This window comes from Monodon monoceros, unplaced genomic scaffold, assembly GCF_005190385.1.
Source record: "Monodon monoceros isolate NGI ecotype Baffin Bay Population unplaced genomic scaffold, NGI_Narwhal_1 Super_Scaffold_8, whole genome shotgun sequence".
Classification (NCBI taxonomy): Eukaryota; Metazoa; Chordata; class Mammalia; order Artiodactyla; family Monodontidae; genus Monodon; species Monodon monoceros.
Window position 1 is genome coordinate 68,315,762 of NW_021703785.1, and position 21,659 is coordinate 68,337,420.

General features: G+C 38.0%; 1 protein-coding gene across 7 annotated transcripts in view; it reads left to right on the forward strand.

Moving 5' to 3' along the window:
* The window catches only part of KATNAL1 (katanin catalytic subunit A1 like 1), a 77,959-nt gene extending 59,191 nt beyond the window's left edge, over positions 1-18,768 (forward strand). For 3 of the 7 annotated variants that reach the window (XM_029210437.1, XM_029210435.1, XM_029210436.1), the window contains exons 9-11: positions 571-705; positions 15,141-15,267; positions 16,676-16,957. In XM_029210437.1, coding sequence (XP_029066270.1) covers positions 571-705; positions 15,141-15,267; positions 16,676-16,874 — 461 coding nt within the window. In that variant the 3' untranslated portion in view covers positions 16,875-16,957. Of the gene's footprint in view, positions 1-570; positions 1,037-15,140; positions 15,268-16,675 lie in introns of those variants that run through there. The other 4 variants (XM_029210438.1, XM_029210440.1, XM_029210434.1 and 1 more) reach the window with 3 other exon arrangements.
* Positions 18,769-21,659: the final 2,891 nt, after the last annotated feature.

The window sequence follows — 21,659 nt, forward strand, 5'->3', positions numbered from 1 at the left end:
ATTGGAGGAAGAGAGTGATGGGCCCAGAGCTACTTTTTAGAGATATATCACTCTGGTAGTTGTATGGTGAATAGGAGGCTATTTAAGCAAATTATGAGAAAACATATAATGTGTTAAAAAAAGTATATATATATATATATATATATATATATATGTATGTATGTATGTATGTATGTATGTATATCCACAGTGCATTGTTTTAAAATAGCTGTGGTTATCCACCAACCATAGATACTAATTGAATACTTAAAACGTGTGTTGCATACAGTGCCAGGCACTATAAGATACATAAAATAATGTAGTACCAGGAGCTCCTTCCCTCAATGAGTTAACCGTCTTAATTTCTGTTAAAGTGTAATATGAGAGACAGGAGTGACTATGTTGTACTTGTTCTATAGCTATCTGTTGACTTGTCTGGTTCTGACACCATGCAGAGGTCAGAAGAACTGCATCATGTTCGTCATTGAGCCTCTACCACCAAGCCTGTGGCCGATGCTTAGAAATGTTAGTTGAATGAAAGAATACAGGACTGTAAGAAAAACACTCTTCTTTCCCCCTTACTGTATATAGGAGTTGGAGGAGCGTTAGAGAATGACGATCCTTCCAAAATGGTTATGGTATTGGCTGCTACTAATTTCCCATGGGACATTGATGAAGCATTGCGAAGGAGATTAGAAAAAAGGATATATATACCTCTCCCAACAGGTATGATGCCTTCCTTTTACTATATTTTGATCTTTCTTTTACTCTCTGTTACATTTTTCTATTTCTGTAGGTCTTTATTCCCTTGGCATTCCGCTTAAAGAAGTTTATAGCATCACAAAACCCATTTGTTATTTATGGAAACAGAGGCCTCAGTACTCTGCTGAAGTTTCTTACATTCAGAGGAGTGGTTGTGTTAATAAGTTGATAGGACATCTAAGTTTTACTTTTATTTATTTTTAATTAATTTATTTTTCTGGCCGTGTTGGGTCTTCGTTGCTGCGCGCAGGCTTTCTCTAGTTGTGGCAAGCGGGGGCTACTCTTCGTTGTGCTGTGCGGTCTTCTCATTGTGGTGGCTTCTCTCATTGCAGAGCACAGGCTCTAGGTGTGTGGGCTTCAGTAGTTGCAGCACACGGGCTCAGTAGTTGTGGCACGTGGGCCCTAGAGTGCACAGGCTTTAGTAGTTGTGGCGTGTGGGCTCAGTAGTTGTGGCATGCGGGCTCAGTAGTTGTGGCTCATGGGCTCTAGAGCGCAGGCTCAGTAGTGTGGTGCACGGGCTTAGCTGCTCCACAGCATGTGGGATCTTCCCTGACCAGGGATCAAACCCCATGCCGCTTGCATTGGCAGGCAGATTCTTAACCACTGTGCCACCAAGGGAAGTCCCTAAGTTTTACTTTTAAACTTGAGTCTTCATTAAAACTTACGTGGGGCTTCCCTGGTGGCGCAGTGGTTGAGAGTCCGCCTGCCGATGCAGGGGACGCAGGTTCGTGCCCCGTTCCAGGAGGATCCCACATGCTGTGGAGCGGCTGGGCCCGTGGGCCATGGCCACTGGGCCTGCGCCTCCAGAGCCTGTGCTCCGCAGCAGGAGAGGCCACAGCGGTGAGAGGCCCGCGTACTGCAAAAAAAAAAAAAAACTTATGTGATACAAGTTTTTGTCCCTGTACTACAAAAAACAATGTACGTTGATAAGAATGTGAAAAATTTTAAATATTTTTATAATGAAAAAAACTTCAGTGATTAAAAATAAAGTTCTCTTGGGATCTTTTTTGAAGTATGCTGCTTTGAAAAGATATTTCATTCTGTTGATGAATGTTGACATTTTCATAAGTGAGTTTTTTCTTTTTATATTGAGATAAAATTTACATACAGTGTGAAATGTACAAATCTTAAGTGTACAGTTTGATGAGTTTTGACAAATGAATACTCTTGTTTAATCAGTACCCTACTCACGATGTGGACATTTATTTCACCTCGAAAGTTTCTCTGTGCCCCTACCAGTTGACTCAAACCCCTAACAGTCATTCACCTTCCTGAGTTTTAACACCATAGATTAGTTTTACCTATTACTAAACTTCATATAAATGGAATCATGACATATGTACTCTTGTGCATCTGGCTACTTCCACACAACATAATGTTTCTGAAATTCATCCATGTGGTTACATGTATCAGTAGTTTATTTGTGGTGTGATTACATGACAATTTGTTTATTCTCTTTTTGATGGACATTTGAGTTATTTCTAGTTTTTGGCTATTATGAATGAAGCTATAAATATTTTTGTATAGATCTTTTTATAGATGAATATTTTCAATTCTTTTGGGTAATATAGATAAGAAGAGAATAGGTGGATCATAGGGTAGGTATGTGTTTAACTTTATAATGCTCAAACCATTTTCCTAAGTGGTTGTACCATTTTATACTCTCACCATCAGTGAATGAGAATTCCAATACTTCCATATTTTTGCCAACATTTGGTATCGCCAGTATTTTAATTTTAGTCATTCCAGTAAGTGTGAAATGCCTTATTTTCTTTCAGTTTGTGGTTTGCCTTTCAATTTTCTTTATGGTGTCTTTTGATAAGCAGAAGTGTTAATTTTGATTAAGTTCTCTTGTCAGGTTTTTCTTTTATGGATAGTGCTTTTTGTATCTTAAGAAATCTTTGCTTACCACAAGGAGTCAAAGGTTTTCTCCTATATTTTCCTTTAGAAATTAGAGTTAGATCTGTGATCCATATTGAATTAATTTTTTTGTATATGTGTCAATTGTTGGTTGAGTTTCATTTTTTTTCATATGTATATTGAGTTGTTCTAGCATCACTTGTTAAAAGGAGTTTTATTTTTCCATTGAGTTACTTTGGCACCTTTGTTGAAAATTATTTTGCTGCATATATGTGGGTCTATTTCTGAATTCTCTGTTCTGTTCCACTGATTAAAAAAAATTAGATATAGGGTTATCCTGTCAGGTTATCTATTTTTCATTGAGTAGGCTTTGGTAGTTTGTGTTTTTCAAAAAATTTGTCCCTTTCCTCTAGGTTGTCAGGTTTATTGGGATTTGACCTAATACAAACATGGAAGCTGACTAAATGGTTTATGTGAGGCTGTTGATTTCATGTCTGGTTCTGGAGCCTGAAGTCAGTAGGGAGGGCAGTAGGAAGAGAAGATGAAATGGTGGAAACAAGAACAAACTGTGTAACCTGTGGGGATGAGCTGGAACTCATGAGGATAGACTGGAACCCACACTGGGCTCTCATTGCCTCTAAGAGTTACAACTTTGATGATTGGGGTGTCCTTTAGAAGAAGCTGGCACTCTTTGTAACAGTACTAAAGGTACACCTGGCTTAGGAGTCAAGCTGCAGGAGGAGATCTGACAGGAGCTGGAAAGAGTTGGAGGTCCAGGTGCTGCCCCTCATTAAAAAGATGAGCTGGCGGACAAGCGACAATAGGCCTCAGCTGCAAATGCTCTTCATGCCCTGAACTAACTTTCTGAGTTGATTTCAGTTCTGCCTTTCACATCTTGTCCATAATGACTGATGTGGTCCCCACTAACCCAGAACTATGTAAAGAAGAGAATTCTGAGAAGTGAAATTCTAACTTCACTGAAGTTGACACAGTACAAATCCACACACCTTATTTTCTGTTTTGTCTGTATGATCTATAATAATGGCTCAATTTTCATTCCTAGAAGAGGTAATTTGTGTTTTATCCCTGTTGTTCTTGATCATTCTTGCTAGACATTAATCAGTGTTATTAATCTTTTCAAAGAACCAGCTTCTTGCTTTGTTAATGTTCTGTTTTGTATTTCATTGATTTTTATCTCTTCTTATTTCTCCCTTATACTCTTGAGTTTAATTTTCTCTTTTTTTATGAAGTTAGAAACTTAGACTGTTGATTTTAAACCTTTGTTCTTTTTCTTTTAATATAAACATTTAAGGTTGTATTTCTCTTAAAGCACTGCTTTGGCTTCATCCCACAAATTTTGTTATATTTTCTTTACTATTCAATTAGAAATATTTAAAATTTTTCCTTTTTCTTTTTTTCTTTGACTCTTGAGTTATTTAGAAGTATGTGGTTTAGGGAATTCCGTGGCGGTCCAGTGGTTAGGATTCTGTCCTCTCACTGCTGAGGGCCCGGGTTCAATCCCTGGTTGGGGAGCTAAGATCCCACAAGCCGTGAGGCAAGGCTGAAGAAAAAAAAAAGAAGTATGTGGTTTACTATCCAAATATTTGAGGATTTTCTAGATGTCTTGTTGTTGTTGATTTCTAATTTAATTCCACTATAATTGAGAACTACTCTGTAAGATGTCAGTTTTTGAATTTTGTTGAGATTTTATGATTCAGCACATAGTGTGTCTTGCTGACTGTTTCAGCGGCAGTTGAATAGAATATTTATTCTGTACTTGTTGAGACAATGTTCCATAAATGTCAGTTAGATCAAGTCGTTGTGATAGTATTGTTTAAATCTTCTAGATCCTTAATGATTTTTTGCTCTGGTTTTTTCTATCAATTATTGAGAGTGGGTGGTTAAACTTTTTAAGTATGATCGTGAATTGGTTTATTTTTCACTTTAATTCTGTAAATTTTTGCTTCATGCAGTTTGAAGTCCTGTCATTAGGTACATAAACAGTTATCATTATTATATCTTCTTGATTCTTCTACCTTTATGAAACATCTCTTCACCTCTGATTAAATCCTTTGACTTGATGTTTACTTTGATATTAATATAGCCTCACCATCTTTGTTTTGCTACTGTTTGCATGATATATCTGCTTCCTTCCTTTAGTTTTCACCTTGTACGTGTTTGTATTTGCAGTGCAGTTCTTGTAGACAGCATATAATTGGGTCTTACTATTTGTATAGTTTATCTTTGCTTTTTAATTGCAATATTTTGTCCATTGAAATATAATGTAATTATTGACATGGTTATGTTTAAGTCTGCCATTTTGCTATTTGTCCCTTTTGTTTGTTCGTTACTCTGTACCTCCTTTCTTAATTTCTCTTAATAGTTGACTCTTTTTTAGTATCCATTTTAATTTCCTTATTGGCTTTTAGCTATACTTAACTGTATATTTTTTAGCAGTTACTCTAGGGATTTACAATATGCATCTGTAACTTATTACAGTCACTGTAGAGCTAATATTGTACCACTTCATGTAAAATGCAAGAACCATTTGCCTCCCCCAGCCTTTGCGCTATTTTGTCATGTATTTTACATCTGCATACATTGTAAATCCAAACATATAATGGGCTTAAATTGTCAGTTCAAACTTAAATTAAGAGGAGCACAAATAGTAGTCTTTTCTGTTTACCTACATATTTAGCATCCACTGCTCTGCTTTCCTTTTTAAGGTTCAAGTTTCCAGCTGGGTCCGTCTCTCATTTGTCTAAAGAACTTCATTTAATAGTTAAGGTCTGCTAGCATCAAATTCAGTTTTTGTTTTCTGAAATGTCTTTATTTCACTCTTATTTCTGAAGGCTGTTTTTGACTGGTAAATAATTCTGGGTTGAAAGAGGGCTTTTTGTTTGTTTTTTGTTTTGTTTTGTTTTTCTCTCAGTGCTTATAAAGATATCATTCTATAATCTTCTGGCCTCCATTGTTTTTTTCATGTGAGGTCAGCTGCCACTCCTATCATTGTATGTAATATATCATTTTTCCTCTGGTTATTTTTTTTAATTCAGCTTTATTGAGGAATAATTTATATATACTAAGCTTTATCCACATAAAATTTGATGAGTTTCACAATTGCATACAGCCATGAAACACACCACAATCAAGATGCAGAGCATATCTTTCATCCTGAAAGGATTTCTTGTGCCCCTTTGCAGTCCATTCTTCTCTCCCCAAAACACTTCCCACCTCAGGCAACCACTGATCTGATTTTTGTCACTATAGATTATTTTGAATTTCACATAAATAGGATCATACAGTATGTATTATTTTGTGACTGGCTTTTTTCACTCAGCATGATTATTTTGAGATTCATCGATGTTATTGTTTTTTATTGGTGAGTAGTATTCTGTTATATGACCGTACCACAGATTATTTATCTATTCTCTTATTGATGGATATTTAGATAATTTCTAGTTTGGGACTGTTATAAGTAAAGTTGCTATAAACATTCATGTTCAGTTCTTTGTGTAGACATATGTTTTCATTTCTCTTGGATAAATACCTGTGAGTATATGTTTAACTATAGAAAACAAGCTGGTATTTTCTTGAGTGTTTGTCCTCTACGGCTGACTTTTTAGATATTCTATTTATCATTGTTTTTCAGCAGTTTGACTATGATGTACCTCTGTGGGGTTTTCCTTTTATTTATCCTGCATGTGTGTTGGACTTTCTGATATTGCTGCACAGATCACCGGGACTCTGTTAAATTTTTTTTCAATCTTTTTTCTTTCTATTCCTCAGGTTGGTAGTTTCTGTTCACTTGTCTTCATGTTCACTGACACTGTTTTCTTCTGCCATCGCCAATCTGCTTTTAATCCTGTCCAAATCCTGTCCAGTGAATTTTTCATTTCACATGTATTGACATTTTGCAAATCTAGCATTTCTGTTTTGTTGGGTTTTTTTTAATAGTTTCCATTGCTTTGCTGGGATTCCTCATCTGATCATTGATTTTGTGTATATTTTCCTTTAATTCTTTGAGATGTTTCTCTCCAAAAGGTGGAGCTTAATTCCCCTCCTCTTGAAAATGGATTGGACTTAGTGATTTGCTTCTAAGGAAAAGAATATGGCAGAAGTGATGCCATATGACTTCCAAGGCTAGATCATAAAAAGGATTAAACCTTTTTATCTGAAGGCCATCTGCTGACAGAAATCCCTCTTGCTCTGGGGACCTCTTTTGTTCTGTTCAGGCCTTCAGCTGATAGATTGAGGCCCACCCACATTATGGAGCACAGTCTGCTGTACTCAGAGTCCAGCAACTTAAATATTAATTTCATCCAAAAACACCCTCACAGAAACATCTAGAATAATGTTTGAACAGATATCTGGGCACTGTGGCCCAGCCATGTTGACACATAAAATTAACCATCACAGACCCTAAACTAGAATTTTCTAGCTAAACTGCTCCCAAACTCCTGATGCACAGAAACCGTGAGGGTAATAACTTGTTGTTTTAAGCCACTAAGTTTTAGTATAACATGCTGTTCTGAAATAGGTAATTGATATACTACTTTATAGTTTTTGTCAGCTAATTCTAACATGTGGAACATCTGTTTCTATTTGCTATTTTAAAAAGTTTTCATGTATGGGTCACATTTTTCTGTTTCTTCACACATTCAGTAATTTTTATTGTATGCTCTACATTTTAGAGAGTCTGGATTATGTTGTTTTCTTTTAAACGGTGTTGAGATTTGTTCTGGCAGGCACTCAGATTATGGGCAGAACTTAAAAAGTCACTTTGCAGTTCTTTACTCTTTGTTGACTAATGCAAGAGAACAGTTGCCTGTTATATTTTAATAGTTGTTTACCATAGAAGGATAAGTCTGATACCATTTTTTTTTAATGATGGCCAGAAGTCATAGCCTCCCCTATGACTTTTGAAACTTAATTATTGTAATATTCCTTATTCACTTTTGCAACTAGATCTCAAGGGTGTATATAAATAATTGGTAGATTTCTGGTCCACAGATTACATCTTGTATTGTCTTTCCTGACTGCTACTACATATTCTATTAATTCTAATAATATCATTACTTAAACAGAAAAAATTTTCTTAAAATAATGCTTAACTTACTAATTGAGCTTACAGAATAATAAACTTATTTAAAGCAATAATGGAAGTGATTCAAACTGTCCTGAAATATTACTCCTCCCAGAAGCAGCTCCTTAGTGTCTGGCTTGCTCTTCTATTAGTCACATGAAGATTTGAAATTTGAGTGGTTTATTATCACTTCCGATTTAATAAATTTCTTCCCTTTCTCTTTCCCCCTTTTTTCTCTTCTTCCTTGCTTTCTAAACAAAATATGTGTATGACACCTAGTGTATTTATTTATTTATTTTATTATTATTTTTTTTTTGCAATACGCGGGCCTCTCACTGTTGTGGCCTCTCCCGTTGCGGAGCACAGGCTCCGGACATGCAGGCTCAGCGGCCATGGCTCACGGGCCCAGCCGCTCCGCGGCATGTGGGATCCTCCCGGACCGGGGCACGAACCCGTGTCCCCTGCAACGGCAGGCGGACTCTCAACCACCGCGCCACCAGGGAAGCCCGACACCTAGTATATTTATATGAAATCTTTTAATTTTGCTATGGTGCACAATGATTATAAATAAAAAATACTGATGGGGAAAATAAAAGCTTTACTACTTGAATTGACATCATTTGAGCTTTTGTACTTTGAACTTTAATTCACTATAACAGACAGAAGAAATATAGTTAGAAAAATAATTGATGATAGGAATTTTATAAACCGCTGAGGAAAGCTTGGGTTGAGGACAAAGATATACTTTATGGTACAAAGATAGGAATTCAGCTTTCTTTGAAATATTGGAGAAGAACATAGACCTGGCTGACTATTGGGATTTTTTCTAAACTTGTTTTCCTTTATGAAAAGGTTATGTTATAGGTAATGGTAAAGGTAATAGTCATTATAGGTAATGACTTTTAGGTGCTTCTCTTTGCTCATTACTAGTCTGAATGTGTGTACCTCATGACCACAGAACTTGAGAAATTGCTTTCTCCTAAAGGGCTCCCGAACAAATAATCATAATTAGCACTCCACCCTTTCTAACTTCTTCTTTTATCTGTGTTAATTAATTTCACAGGTGCTTATTTAGCTCTTTGCTATCTGAAAGACATTTATTAGGTACTGTGGGAATATAAAGTGTACAATCCTTGTCCTTAGAGAACTCACTGTGTGGTTGGAAGGGGGCATACACCTACCCTAACAGCAGGGAAACAAGGGAGCATGTGATACTGGAGTTGCCCATAGTACTTTTGGGGTGGAAACGTGGAATAGTAAATTCTGACTGAGGTGCTTAGGGGAGACTTCATGGAGGAAGTTGCGTTTTCGCTGAATTTCCATAGAGAAGAACAGAAACAAAGGCATGGTTGCTTGAAAGTGAATGGCCAGCTGTTGTGGCCGGAACATCTGGTGGGATAAAAGGGTCTGGAAGAGACAGATAAAGAAAATTTGGAAAGATGAGAGAACTGAAAGAATGATTTGGAAATCTAGGGTAAAATTAATGGAAAGAAAAGTAGATTATATTAAAGTAAATAAGTTGAAGGACATTTTATGAACAAAAGCAACCATGAAAAGCAATTTTTAGTTGGAAAAGGCAAGAAGTATAAGAATGAAAATAGATAAAACAAGGAAAGCCACCCAAAAAGGCATATTGTAAGTTACGTAATTTACATAAAGAAATATGCAGATTTCTTTAAGATTGCGAGGCAATTAGAACTTGATGGCAAGAAGAGTCAGTGTATCAGTTACTCTTGCTGTTTAACATACCATTCCAAACAGTCTTCTTTTGCTCACAGATTCTGGGATCAGGAATTCGGATAGGGCACCACAGGGATGGTTTGTGTCTGTTCCATGATGTCTGGGTCACAACTGGAAGATCAGCAGCTGAGGGTGACTCCACATCTGGAGCCTGGCATCATCTGGAGTGTCTTCACACACATGCCTGGTGGCTGAGGCCTGGGGCCTCAGGTGGGGCTGTCTTCCTGGAGCACCTCTGTGTTACTTGGGGTTATTCCATGTGGCCTGGGCTTCCTCAGGCATGGTGGCCTCAGCTTGTCACATTTCATACGTGGTAGGTCAGGGCCCCAGGTGTGATTGTTCCACTGGAAAAGGTGGAAGGTGCATTGCTTCTTATGACCTAGCCTTGGGGGTCACGTAATGTCACCTCTGCTGTACTCTGGGTTGAAGCATTTACAAGCCCCCCCATTTTCAAGAGGAGGGGAATCAGACTACCTCTGGGTGGAGGAGTGGAAGGCCACATTGTAGAAGCGTGTGTGGGAGGAGAGGCTCGTGCACCATGTTGGTAAATACAACCTGCAGTAGTCAACAGATGGAAGAAGTCAGGTGACAGGCACAGGTGGAGCTTGGCCTTATACCAAGTCTCTTCTTACTTTATGCATCTGAATTATGGCCGCAACCACTGCTCAGCCTAATGAACTCCTTTCTCCAGCCCCCTTCATTTAGTTGTTTGGCTTTTAGGCCAACCTCCCTAAACCACCAAGGCACCACAGAGTCTCTTAGACTCTGAGTGATTCTTATTTCCTATCCCATCAGGGTCAGAGTACTTTTTTTTTAAACTGTAAGTTCATACCTTATCTATCCTATTTGTGTCTATTTGCATTTCTTAATACTGTGTTGTACTTTTCTACTTACCTTTTTTTTCATTCGTGCTTCTTCCTGCTTCCATGTCATAATTTATGGTGCTCTCATTTCCCAGATTGTTCTCCCTCTTCCTTTGTATTTAAATTTTATTGATTTTTCAAAGTCGACATGAAAGCATACCAATTCTGTGAAGTCTTCCTTGCCGTGGTCTCTCTCCCTGTGTGGACTTCACTCCCCTGGGTGTTTCCTCTGTGCTATCTAACCCCCAGGTGGTCCTTAATAGAAGGGATCTGGCTTTTCTCCGTCTCCCGCTAATCCTGTTTGTTGATTGACTGAAGGTGGTGTGCGTGATGGGGCGACCGCCATTTACTGAGCGCTGCCTGTGGACTGGGCTTTACGTGTATTAGCTCATTTAACCCTCACATCAGGCTTGTGAGGTAGATTCTGTTCTTATCTTTACTTATGAGAAACTGAGGCCCCGAGCAGTTAGGTATCTTGCCCGGTGCGGCAGAGCAGGGATGTGCGCCCCGGCCATTCTGGCCCCACAGCACCCACTCCTTATCTGTCGTGCTGGACTGCCTCCAGTACTCAAGAAGAAGTTGTGTGATCCATCTAACAGTGTTTATTTAAATTTCAGATGTGTATTAACTTGCTTATGTAGCATTGGCAGTTCTTTATACTGTTGTTAACACATTAACCCCTCGTTAAATCCTTTCACAAGCTTATTACATATCATTAATTCAGTTTTATAGAGATGATAAATCCTGCTTAGAATCTTCTGACAAATCATTGATACAACCAGTATTAAAAGTTATCTTTCCCAAATCATAGTTACTAGGGAAGAGGAGGATGCTTCCTACTAAGCTTCAGTCCCACCAGCCCTCACTTATGAGCAGCTTTATGCTCCAAAGTTCATTTAAGTCGACTGCCAAGAACTTTGCTTCGGGCTTCCCTGGTGGTGCAGTGGTTGGGAGTCCGCCTGCCGATGCAGGGGACACGGGTTCGTGCCCCGGTCCGGGGGGATCATCCCGCGTGCCGTGGAGCAGCTGGGCCCGTGAGCCATGGCCACTGAGCCTGCACGTCCAGAGCCTGTGCTCCGCAACGGGAGAGGCCACAACAGTGAGAGGCCTACGTACTGCAAAAAAAAAGAAAAAAGAAAAAAAAAAGAACTTTGCCTCTGGGGGCGAATGCGTTATATTAAACTTGATGCTTTAAGTTCTTCGGGCAGGCCATGGTAAAACGTTTTGATTTGCAAATACAGTGGTGTTCTAACACGGGAACTGAAAGAGCAAAGTGATGTTCGTTCACTAACATCCACCTGCTGTGTGTGGAGCTCTTGGGCTGAACTTGGAGCTTTCCCTGCGGCATCCGGAGCACAAGCGCCTCGTGCAGCAGTGTCCCTGTGAGCTCCCTCCCTTCCCCGTCTTTCTTCCCACGCCCCCCTGGCTGACCACCTGAGCGGACGACTTCCTGGGCCCGCACCACCTGTGGGTACCCATGCTCACTGCAGGGGGGTGCCTGTGGCAGAAGATGGTCAAGGATAGGAGCTCCCGAGGTGAAGGGATTCTGGAGGTCACAATTTTCTAGTCACACGCAGATCCTGCCTGCTTGCTGCTTCTCTTTTCACCCTGGCTGCTCTTTGCGTTGCTTTGCTCCATCTTACTTCAAGCGTGTGTGTGTGTGTGTGTGTGTGTGTGTGTGTGTGTGTGTGTGTGTATGAAATATAACTCAGATACAAAAAAATCTGTTAAAATGTCCAATTTATCCAATAATTGGCAAAGCAAACAACCGTCGAAGCACCTGCTGGGACAGGAAGTGGAGCAGTGTCAGGCCTCCGCGCTCTGTAGTATGTTCCTTCCCGGCACAACTCCCTTCCAGTTCCTGCTGGTAATCACTGTCACTGCTTCTAGGGAAATAATTTATTGTTTTTCCTTACAATTTTATCACCTAGTAATGTATCCCCACACACAGTTTTACCTCCTTTTAAACTTTACATAAATGAATCACATTAATTGTGTTCACTTGTAGCTTGCATATTTTGCTCAGTGTGTTTTTAAGATTCATCCATGTTGTGACACGTAGAGGCAGCTCGTGTTTGTGGCAGTGTGCTGTTGCATTGTATTAGTTTGCTAGGGCTGCCATAACACAGTACACCCACAGACTGGGTGACTTAAACAAGGGAAACTTATTTTATCACAGTTCTGTAAGCTACAGGTCCAAGATGAAGGTGTTGGCAGGATTGGTTTCCTTCTAGGGCCTCTTTCCTTAGCTTGTAGATGGCCATTTTCTTTTAATGTCCTCATGTGGTCTTTCCTCATGTTGTGTGTCTCTGTGTCCTAGTCTTCTTGTAAAGATACATATTGGATTAGGTCATATTGGATTAGGGCCCACCCATCTGACTCATTTTACCTTAATTACCTTTTTAAAGGTCCTGTCTCCAAATACAGTCACATTCTGAGGTATCAGAGGTTAGAGCTTCAACATAAGAATTTAGCAGGGGACACAGTTCAGCCCATAACATCCATTATGTGATTATGCCACAATTATCCATCATATTTTTTGATGGACGTTATGATTATTTCCAGTTTTAGGCTATTATACTGCTATGAACATTCTTCTACATGTATAATGGTGCAAGTGCCTAAGTTTCTTTAGGCCAGGATGGAGCATTCCATCCTAGGAGTGAATTGCTAGGTCATGTTGCATAGCTGAAACATCAGTGGATAAATCCAGGCTGTCTTCCAGAGTGGTTGCTTCAGTTTACACTCCTCCCAGCAATGTATGAGAGTTCCCATTGTTTCACAATTTTCCATCACTTGGTATTGTCAGACTTTTAAATGCGTACCAGTCTTTTGGTGTGCAGTGCTTATTGCGGTTTAATTTGTATTTCCTATATTATTAAAGAATTTGAACATCTTTTCCTTTATTGATTGGCCATTTTGATTTTGTGATATATTTGTTCAAGTTTTTTGTCCATTTTTCTATTAGGTGGTCTGACATTTTCTTATTGATTTGTAGGAAGTCCTTAAATATTCTAGATATAAGTTTTTTGTTAAATCTGGTGTAAATATTTTCTCAAACTCTGTAGATTGTGTGTTTTCACTGTTTTACAGTCTTGATGAATAGGCATTCCTAATTTTAATGGGGTCAGTTTATCCGTCTTTTTCCATGTAGTCGATTTTTTAATGTATCTTAAGAATATTTACTGTGAGGTCATTAAGATAGATTCCTGTTTTATCTTCTAAAATGCTTATAATTTTGCATCTTATGTTTAGCTCAGTAATATATCCGGCACTGATTTTTATGCATGGTGAGGATGACCCAGTCCCATTTTTTCTCTGTGAGTAGTCAGTTCTGGCATTGTTTATCAAAAAGATCCTCCTTTCTCCTACTGCCCCGAACCACCTGTGTCACAAATCAGGTGTCCATAGTGTATGCTCTGCTCTGCTCTGCTCCTAGGCTCTCCATTCTGTGTCACGGATCTGCTTGTCTCTCTCTGCAAGAGTGTTAGACAGATTTGAATCCTATTGCTTTGTAGTAGACCAGTTCCTCCTGCCTTGCTATTGTTCTTCCAGAGTGTCTTGGTTATTCTTGGTTCCTTCCGTTAACATTTTCATATCTGCCTGTCAGGTTCCACAAACAGACCTGTTGGGGTCTTCATTGGAATGCCTTAACTCTGTAAGATCATTTGGGGGGGAATTGTCAATGTCATGAAAGACAAAACAAAGTAACACTGGGGAACTGTTTGAAGAAGACTAAAGAGAGACAATAACTTTAATGTAATGTGTAATGGTTTTTAAGAAAGTAATAAAGGCCTGGGACAAATGCGGACATTTTAATCTGGACTGTGTATTAGGTGATACTAATGCACCAATGTTAAATTTCCTGTTAAGTGTGATGGTTGTATGGATGCCTTTGTTCTTAGGAAATACATGCTGAAGAATTCAAGGTAAAGTGTTGTGTTGCCTATAGCTAGCTCTCAGTTCATAAATGAGAGTGGGGATGAGAGGAGAGGGCAAGAGAGTGATAATGGCAAAATGTTGACAATTGGTGAATCTAGAGAAAAGGTAAATGAGTGTTCACTATTTTTTTTTTTACCTGAAGATTTAAAATTTTTCAAGATAAAAATTGGGAAAATTAAATTTCGTTTTGTATATCAGGAAATCGTAGAGAGCCGGATCCAAGCTAATTCTGCATGATCTTCGTGTGCTATATTAAGCAGATTTGTCACAAAAACTGATGGTGAAACAGCAAGCAAGATTGGTTATTAAAAAATTCTGTTTGTTTCAGCTTACTCGATACACATTTCAATCATATTGGAACAGCAAATGTCTGTGGGCCGGCTCTCCAAGTAAAAAATATATTAATAAGCGTTTTGTGCCAATTGCTGATTGCTAGGAAAAGAAAACTGGGTTTTTAAAAAATACTGATTAGAGTTCTGGAAATCTTTTCCTATGTCATACTAAAAGGTGAGCAAAGTAACTCATAGGAGTTGCACTCCATGCAATCCAGTTTCATAAAGCTAGGCTAAATATTTTTTTTACAAAAGCAGTTCTGGTGCTTGAATACTAATGTTTTTATTTTTCATAAAGGATCTCAGACCCTTTGTTCTCATAGCAAATATCTTCACAATCTATTAGGAAAACTCTGAGTTTTGTTTCAATTATTAGTTATTACAGCCAAGGCACACAGGAAGTTAAATGATTCCACTAGTTATGCAGTGAATTAGTAATATTAGTGGACTCACAGTTGTTGACTTTTCTTTGCATTAGACTCTTTCTTTTCCTGAATGTTAAATAGGTGATTTCTTATCAAAATGACTTGTAAAGTAAAACATCTAATAATAACAACAAAAAAAATCTTCTAACAGCAAAAGGAAGAACTGAGCTTCTGAAAATCAATCTTCGTGAGGTTGAATTGGATCCTGATATTCAACTGGAAGATATAGCAGAGAAGATTGAGGGCTATTCTGGTGCTGATATAACTAATGTTTGCAGGTATTTTTTGTTGTTGTTGTTAATGATCTGTGACGTTAGACATTAGTTATAGAGTTATCAGGAGGACTTGTCTTAAAGTCAGTGTGCAGTTGACCCTTGAATGATGAAGGTGTGAACTGTGTGGATTTTTTTCACTAAATATATCCTGTAGTACTACAGGATCTGCGGTTGGTTGAATCTGGAATTGTGGATAAGGAGGAATCGCTCGTTCAGAGGGCTGACTATAAGTTATTCCCGGATTTTCAACTGTGCCAAGGGTCTGCACCCCTAACCCCCGTGTTGTTCAAGGGTCAACTGTAGTTCACCTTTTAGAGCCTTTGATTTTTAAGAAATTGTTTTGCCCAACTTGGTCATAAATGGCTTTGACAACCTAAGGTTAATTTAGCCCTAAATTGGAGACTAGCTGCATCAACATAAAATAATATCATTTTGTTTTGGGCATTATTTTACTACACGCAGATGAACAAAGGTGATCAATTTTATGTGTGTATATATATATATATATATATATATATATATATATAAAATTTTCCCTTTCAATTTAGTGACATCATAACTTTTAGACAATTCACATCACTCAGTGAAGACGATTTGTTTTTAGTACTTAACTTCCCTAACAATACTTAAATTGACATCAGTAGCCTTTCCTAAAACCATAACATCTGTGTTACTCATTTTTTCTACGAGTATTTGTCCTATTCGCGTGTAAGTTTAGTGGCACTCAATAAGCTCACAATAGCTTCTACTGTTACCATAGAAAAATGTATAAAAATTTGAAGTTTTGGTTGGCTTGGCTGCCTAATAGCTTTTTCGTGAGCACTAGTTGTACACTTCTTCCTAACCTGCGTAATTATTTACAAGTGATCAGAATGAGCTGAAAATAGGATCCAGAGAAGCCAGATTTTCTCTCTTCACTTGCCCACAAATATTCCATGTAGGGAATTCCACATCCACTGTATTTAGATATATTCATGCTCCAGAGAGAGAGAGGTTCCTGGCTTTACCTCCTCTAATTAGGTTGTAGACAAACTGGTATAAGATTTGAGTTATGTTAACATTAGCCGTATGTTTATTTCCAAGTATGCAATTCAGTATTTCATAATTCTCCTTCAGTTTCCTAGACTTCTGGGCTTTCTTTGCGGAGCAAGTGGGGAAAAGAAAATTCAGTACCATCTGAGCCCAGCCTAGACTTTTAGGATTCATTGCAGTACTTTTTATGTTTAAGTCCTTTGCATCTTGTTTTAACCTTTCCTGAGCCCTCAGGATGTCTCTGAAGTGGAAAATTCTGAGCAGCATGGTAAAAACATATAAAATGATCTTTTGAATGTTTTCCCTCAACATTATCACAATTGAATATGTTTAAAACATTTGCAACAAAAAGTATTCACTGATTTTGGTATATTTTTAGGGATGCCTCTTTAATGGCAATGAGACGACGAATCAATGGCCTAAGTCCAGAAGAGATCCGTGCACTTTCTAAAGAGGAACTTCAGATGCCTGTTACCAAAGGAGACTTTGAATTGGCTCTTAAGAAAATTGCTAAGTCTGTCTCTGCTGCAGACTTGGAGAAATATGAAAAGTGGATGGTTGAATTTGGATCTGCTTGAATTTCTGCCAGCTCTTTCATTTCTGGTATTTTTGTTTATAAAATGTGAAGAAATTCCAGCAATTTTTTAAAAAAACAGGTTTGGAACTTTACATTGGAGAGATTTTCTCTTAAAGAAAAAATTTAAAACACAAAAGACCATACATATACTTGAGAAGTAAGAAAAGCTTACATAGAGAGCCTGATATCCGCATATCCATGCATTATAGTTGTACACCCTAACCAGAGTATTGGGGGCTGAAGAAAGCAACCAGTGTGCTATCGTAGAAACTTGTTTACAGAAAATGAAGAAGGAGCTCTTTTTCTCACTAGTGTTCATTGTTTTTTAGTTTTTTTCTGTTCTTTGCTCTGAACATGAGGGACCTATATCTGTTGGCTTTTAACATCAAAACTGAGTTTGTGTCAGATCTATTATTTGTTGTTAAGAATTATGGTTTTGGATTAAATAATGAATCTGCTAGTTAAATCTTTAGAATTCACCTACTACTGTTAGAGTCTATTATATAGTTTGAATTTTCCCTTCCCTTCCCTCACCATTCCCTCTACTAGCTACTTAATCACTTATTGAGCTTTATGGGGGAATAGCCTCATGCTTTGTGGTTTTTGAATCCTTTTGCCAAGTGGCTTCTCCGGTCTTCAGTATTTGTTTTGCTGGCAGTATTTTACCTTGGAAGGGTGGAAAGAACATCATATTTGCATAAGATGCTCTTTTTCACTCTAGACTTCTGAGTTTGTTTTCACTTTTCTTTCAATATGTTCAACAGATAAACCCTTGATTTTTCTCATCTCAAACATTGTTTCTTGCTGAATTTGCCTTTCATATTCTAAATAAATGCTTTGGTATTCTAAACAAGTCCACTCTCTTGTGGCTAATGCAAAACAAACAAAGCAAAATCTTTATGGCTTTCGAGACAGCTTGTTTATTAACAAAATAACATCGTGCATAATGAACAACGAGCATTTAAGAATCATTCCTTGTCTAGGTTGAGTGCTTGTATGCACGCTAAGATTAGGTTAGAAATATGACATGCCCATTTTTTTCAGCAGGAATTAGACTGTAGAAGGAGGCCAGAAAAGGAGAGGCCATGTATCTAGTCACAAGTAGAGTAGCCTAGTGTTAATTTTAAAAAATTACATTTATCCTGTTTTGATTGGGCAACCTCTGCTTTAATAGTCAAGCTTTAAAAAATTTGTATTTGATGATATCCTGAATTTTCAATTTTGGACAGCAACTACTAGTTTAAAACCAGAAATAACATATAGCTTTTTTGACAGTTAAACTCTTAGCAGCTTCCTTAAGAGATTTCTTCCCCCTTAGAACCATATACCACAGCATTCATCTAATGCTTTAAATTACCCCCCTTTCCTCTGAGGCATAGATTTATAAGAGTTAAAATCATGAGATATCATGATTCTATTTTAAGTGATTTAGTTCATCTTAAAAGTTGAAATGAGAGAACTTTCCTTTTATTCCTGAACTTTTAAAATAAAGAAATAAATAATCCCACTAAGATAATCTTGCAGACTATTGCCATCCAGTAAGTTATTTTTTTCCCGAAGTCCTAGGGGCAGTCATTGAAACCTTAGTGTTTTGATTGCCAAAACTTGTTTGCATAGTTTAGTCAGACCATTTTTCTAGATTTCATGTTATTTGTCTTGGCTTACATTTCAATTTTTTTCTGACTTCTTCATGCATAATAACGTGGTAATTCTGATTTTTTAAAAACTATCAGTTGAGCAGTATTTGGAGACTCAAGCCTCCTAGGAGCTTATCTTTACTGTGTTAAGTCAGTCCGGTGTGTTTTTTATTTCCCTTGTTTCTCATTTTGCTCTGTCAGTGGATGGTGAATGCTTTGTATGTATTAACTCCTTAAAGGATCCTGAGGAGATCCCTAGGGCGTTCTGTCCAACCTTTCCTGCACATGGTATGTGCATTGTCTTTATTGCAAGACTGTGTTGCCTTACCCAGAATGAGAGCATTTTTGTGTTTTATTTTATTTTTTCTGTTGTATTATCAAATTAGAAAGATTTGGTTCCTTTAATTCCTCTGAAAACCTGAGTGTTTGGGGTTCTTCAACACAGTGATGTCGGGACTAAGTTTTCTACACTTCTGTCTCACGGATATCTGATCAGATAGTCCTCCATCTTAGTAGGCTCATGTTGGTTGCCTACTGTGTGCCTGTCCCTTGGGTGGGCGCTCTGTGGCCACAGAGTTGGACCAGGCAGTGCAGTACCGACTGGGCACTTCCTGTAATTACACCGTGTAGCTTCTGGCTCCCACTAATGAAACAATTTCAGTTTATAAATGGAAGGCATAGCAACCTGCGAGTTGCTTTGGAAAGATAACATATAAACGTTTTTCTCTCTTTAAATTTGCTTTAAAACTAGAAGTGGTATCCATTTGCTTGAACAACAGGACTACTATAGATCTTGGCTATTTTCATGAACAATTTTTGTCATTTCCCAAGCTACATGTTTATTGTAAACACATACACATGCAATTATGGCAAACATGTAAACGTGTTACATGTTTATTGCAAACATTTTGCTTGCACAATTCCTTTACTTTTAAAAGGAAATGAATATTAATGGAATGTGCCAGACAAATGGCTCTCTAATGGAGGCTGAAACCTTCTAGTAATCCACGTAGAAAATAGACGATGGCATCACAGACTTTATCTTCAGTCAGCAGCAGTGTGGGCATTCCAGAATGACCAGACACACTTTGGGCTTGGACCTCTACCTCCCAAAATGCCAAGACAGCTTGGAAGAGGTAACATGTTGTGGTCTAGCTGCCTAACTGGGGGTTTCGTTTGGGCTCCAGAGACTGCAGTTTTTATGATGTGATATTTGTCCAAACGTAGGCTGAAATCACTAATTACTCAAAAAGTGAGCAAGCGTCTGGTGAATCTGCCATAAAAAAACATACATGTACATCAGGAAAAATGTGTATACACAGCCCAGATTTTCAATATAAGTGTCACTCTTTCACTTTGCTACATGCAGCCTGACTCTTCTGAACAGAAAGTACTGGTACTGTAGGTTTCGAACACCTTGAGTTTGTTTGAATCCCCTCCTTGGAAGTTTCTGTCTACACTGCCGTATCCATGATGAGAATCACAGGCCAGTCGACGCGGTTCTGTTTCACTTTCCTTACCCTAGCAACCTTGAGGTAAAGTGAAGGATGAGGCAGGTATTGCTTGTCATGTGGGCTTTGGCTCCTTCTGTGTTGTCTTGATTATTGAATCTTTTGGCATAATAGTAGATTCCCACTCCTCCTTTTCTCTTGTGAATGATAAGTCACCTCAGGGTATTTCCTGTGTGATAGGCATAAAATGTTAAGGATAATTGTTGGCCTTTTCCAAGAAAGGGCCACTTTAACCATATGAAGAAACAATAGTAATCCTTCTTTTAACATTTGTTTTGTATCTTCTGTTCCATAATGGTTTTGATTGTGTAGTAGTTTGTACATACCACTTAATTTGTGATGTACATAATTTTTTTTTTTTTTTTTTTTTACGGTACGCGGGCCTCTCACTGCTGTGGCCTCTCCCGTTGCGGAGCACAGGCTCCGGACGCGCAGGCTCAGCGGCCATGGCTCACGGGCCCAGCCGCTCCGCGGCACGTGGGATCTTCCCGGACCGGGGCACGAACCCGCGTCCCCTGCATTGGCAGGCGGACTCTCAACCACTGCGCCAACAGGGAAGCCCAACGTACATAATATTTATGTGAATCTAAGAATCTGTCACAATAGAAAAGGGTAGAAATTATAGTTGGAGGGCGTGTTAGGGGAATACAAATATTTAAACCCCAAATGTTTTATTCTTATCTCTGCTAATTATTTTTTTTTTGCAGAAAAAGCTAAAAACTGTAATAATTACTATGTTTACTTATTTATACCTTTAAATTAGGCTTTTCGTACTTATTTATTTGATTTTTTAGGACGTTTGCTTTTAATATTGTTTTCTCTTGTGAAAACTATATGAATATTTAAAAATAAAGTCCCTAAGATAACACATATGTTTTTAAACATTCACAAATTAACAATAATTCTTTGAATTTTTATTAGGTTTTTTGGCTCCGGACAACTCTTTAACTTTAGGAATATTTCTCAATTTCCAGATGACTTGTTAATAAAAACAGGAAAAATATTAAGGTAACGTCATCAAATTTATTCTTTTTATTTTACCTTTCTCCCTTGTTGATTGGTTTTATTTTATATGTATAGAAATAACCTGGATTCTGCTTTGTCACCAGCAGTGTGTAGGTTTCTGTACATATGGAAATTTGGTAGGGAATTAATGTGGAGGTTTTCCTCCTATGAAAGGACTCCCATTTTATTTTATGTTCAAAATCATAAAATGCACTTTTGTTTTACAACCTCTGAAATGACTAAATATTGCCCTTTGGAAAACCTGAGTCTTTGCATGTGTTATTTCCAGAGTCTACCTCAGTCAAACAGGCTTAGTTTTAGGTGCGAATGAATTGAAACCATATTGAAATTCAGTTCGTCATCTCCAGTATACCTATGTGTTCGTCTAAGCGCTTCCTTCTCTCTCCTCTCTCACTCACTTTTTTTAACACTGAAATTTCACTTGAAAATATTTGTTGTTCTTCCTCTGGGAAAGCCATATATTACAAGTGAAGCCTCTACAGAATGTCTGGGTGAGTCTTCCCTTCTTTGTTGGGACAGCTTCATCACTCGATGTTCCTCATGTCAAGGAGTGGTTTCAAACACAACACACCTCCCATTTTCTCATAGCTTCATAAATACAAACTCATGTGA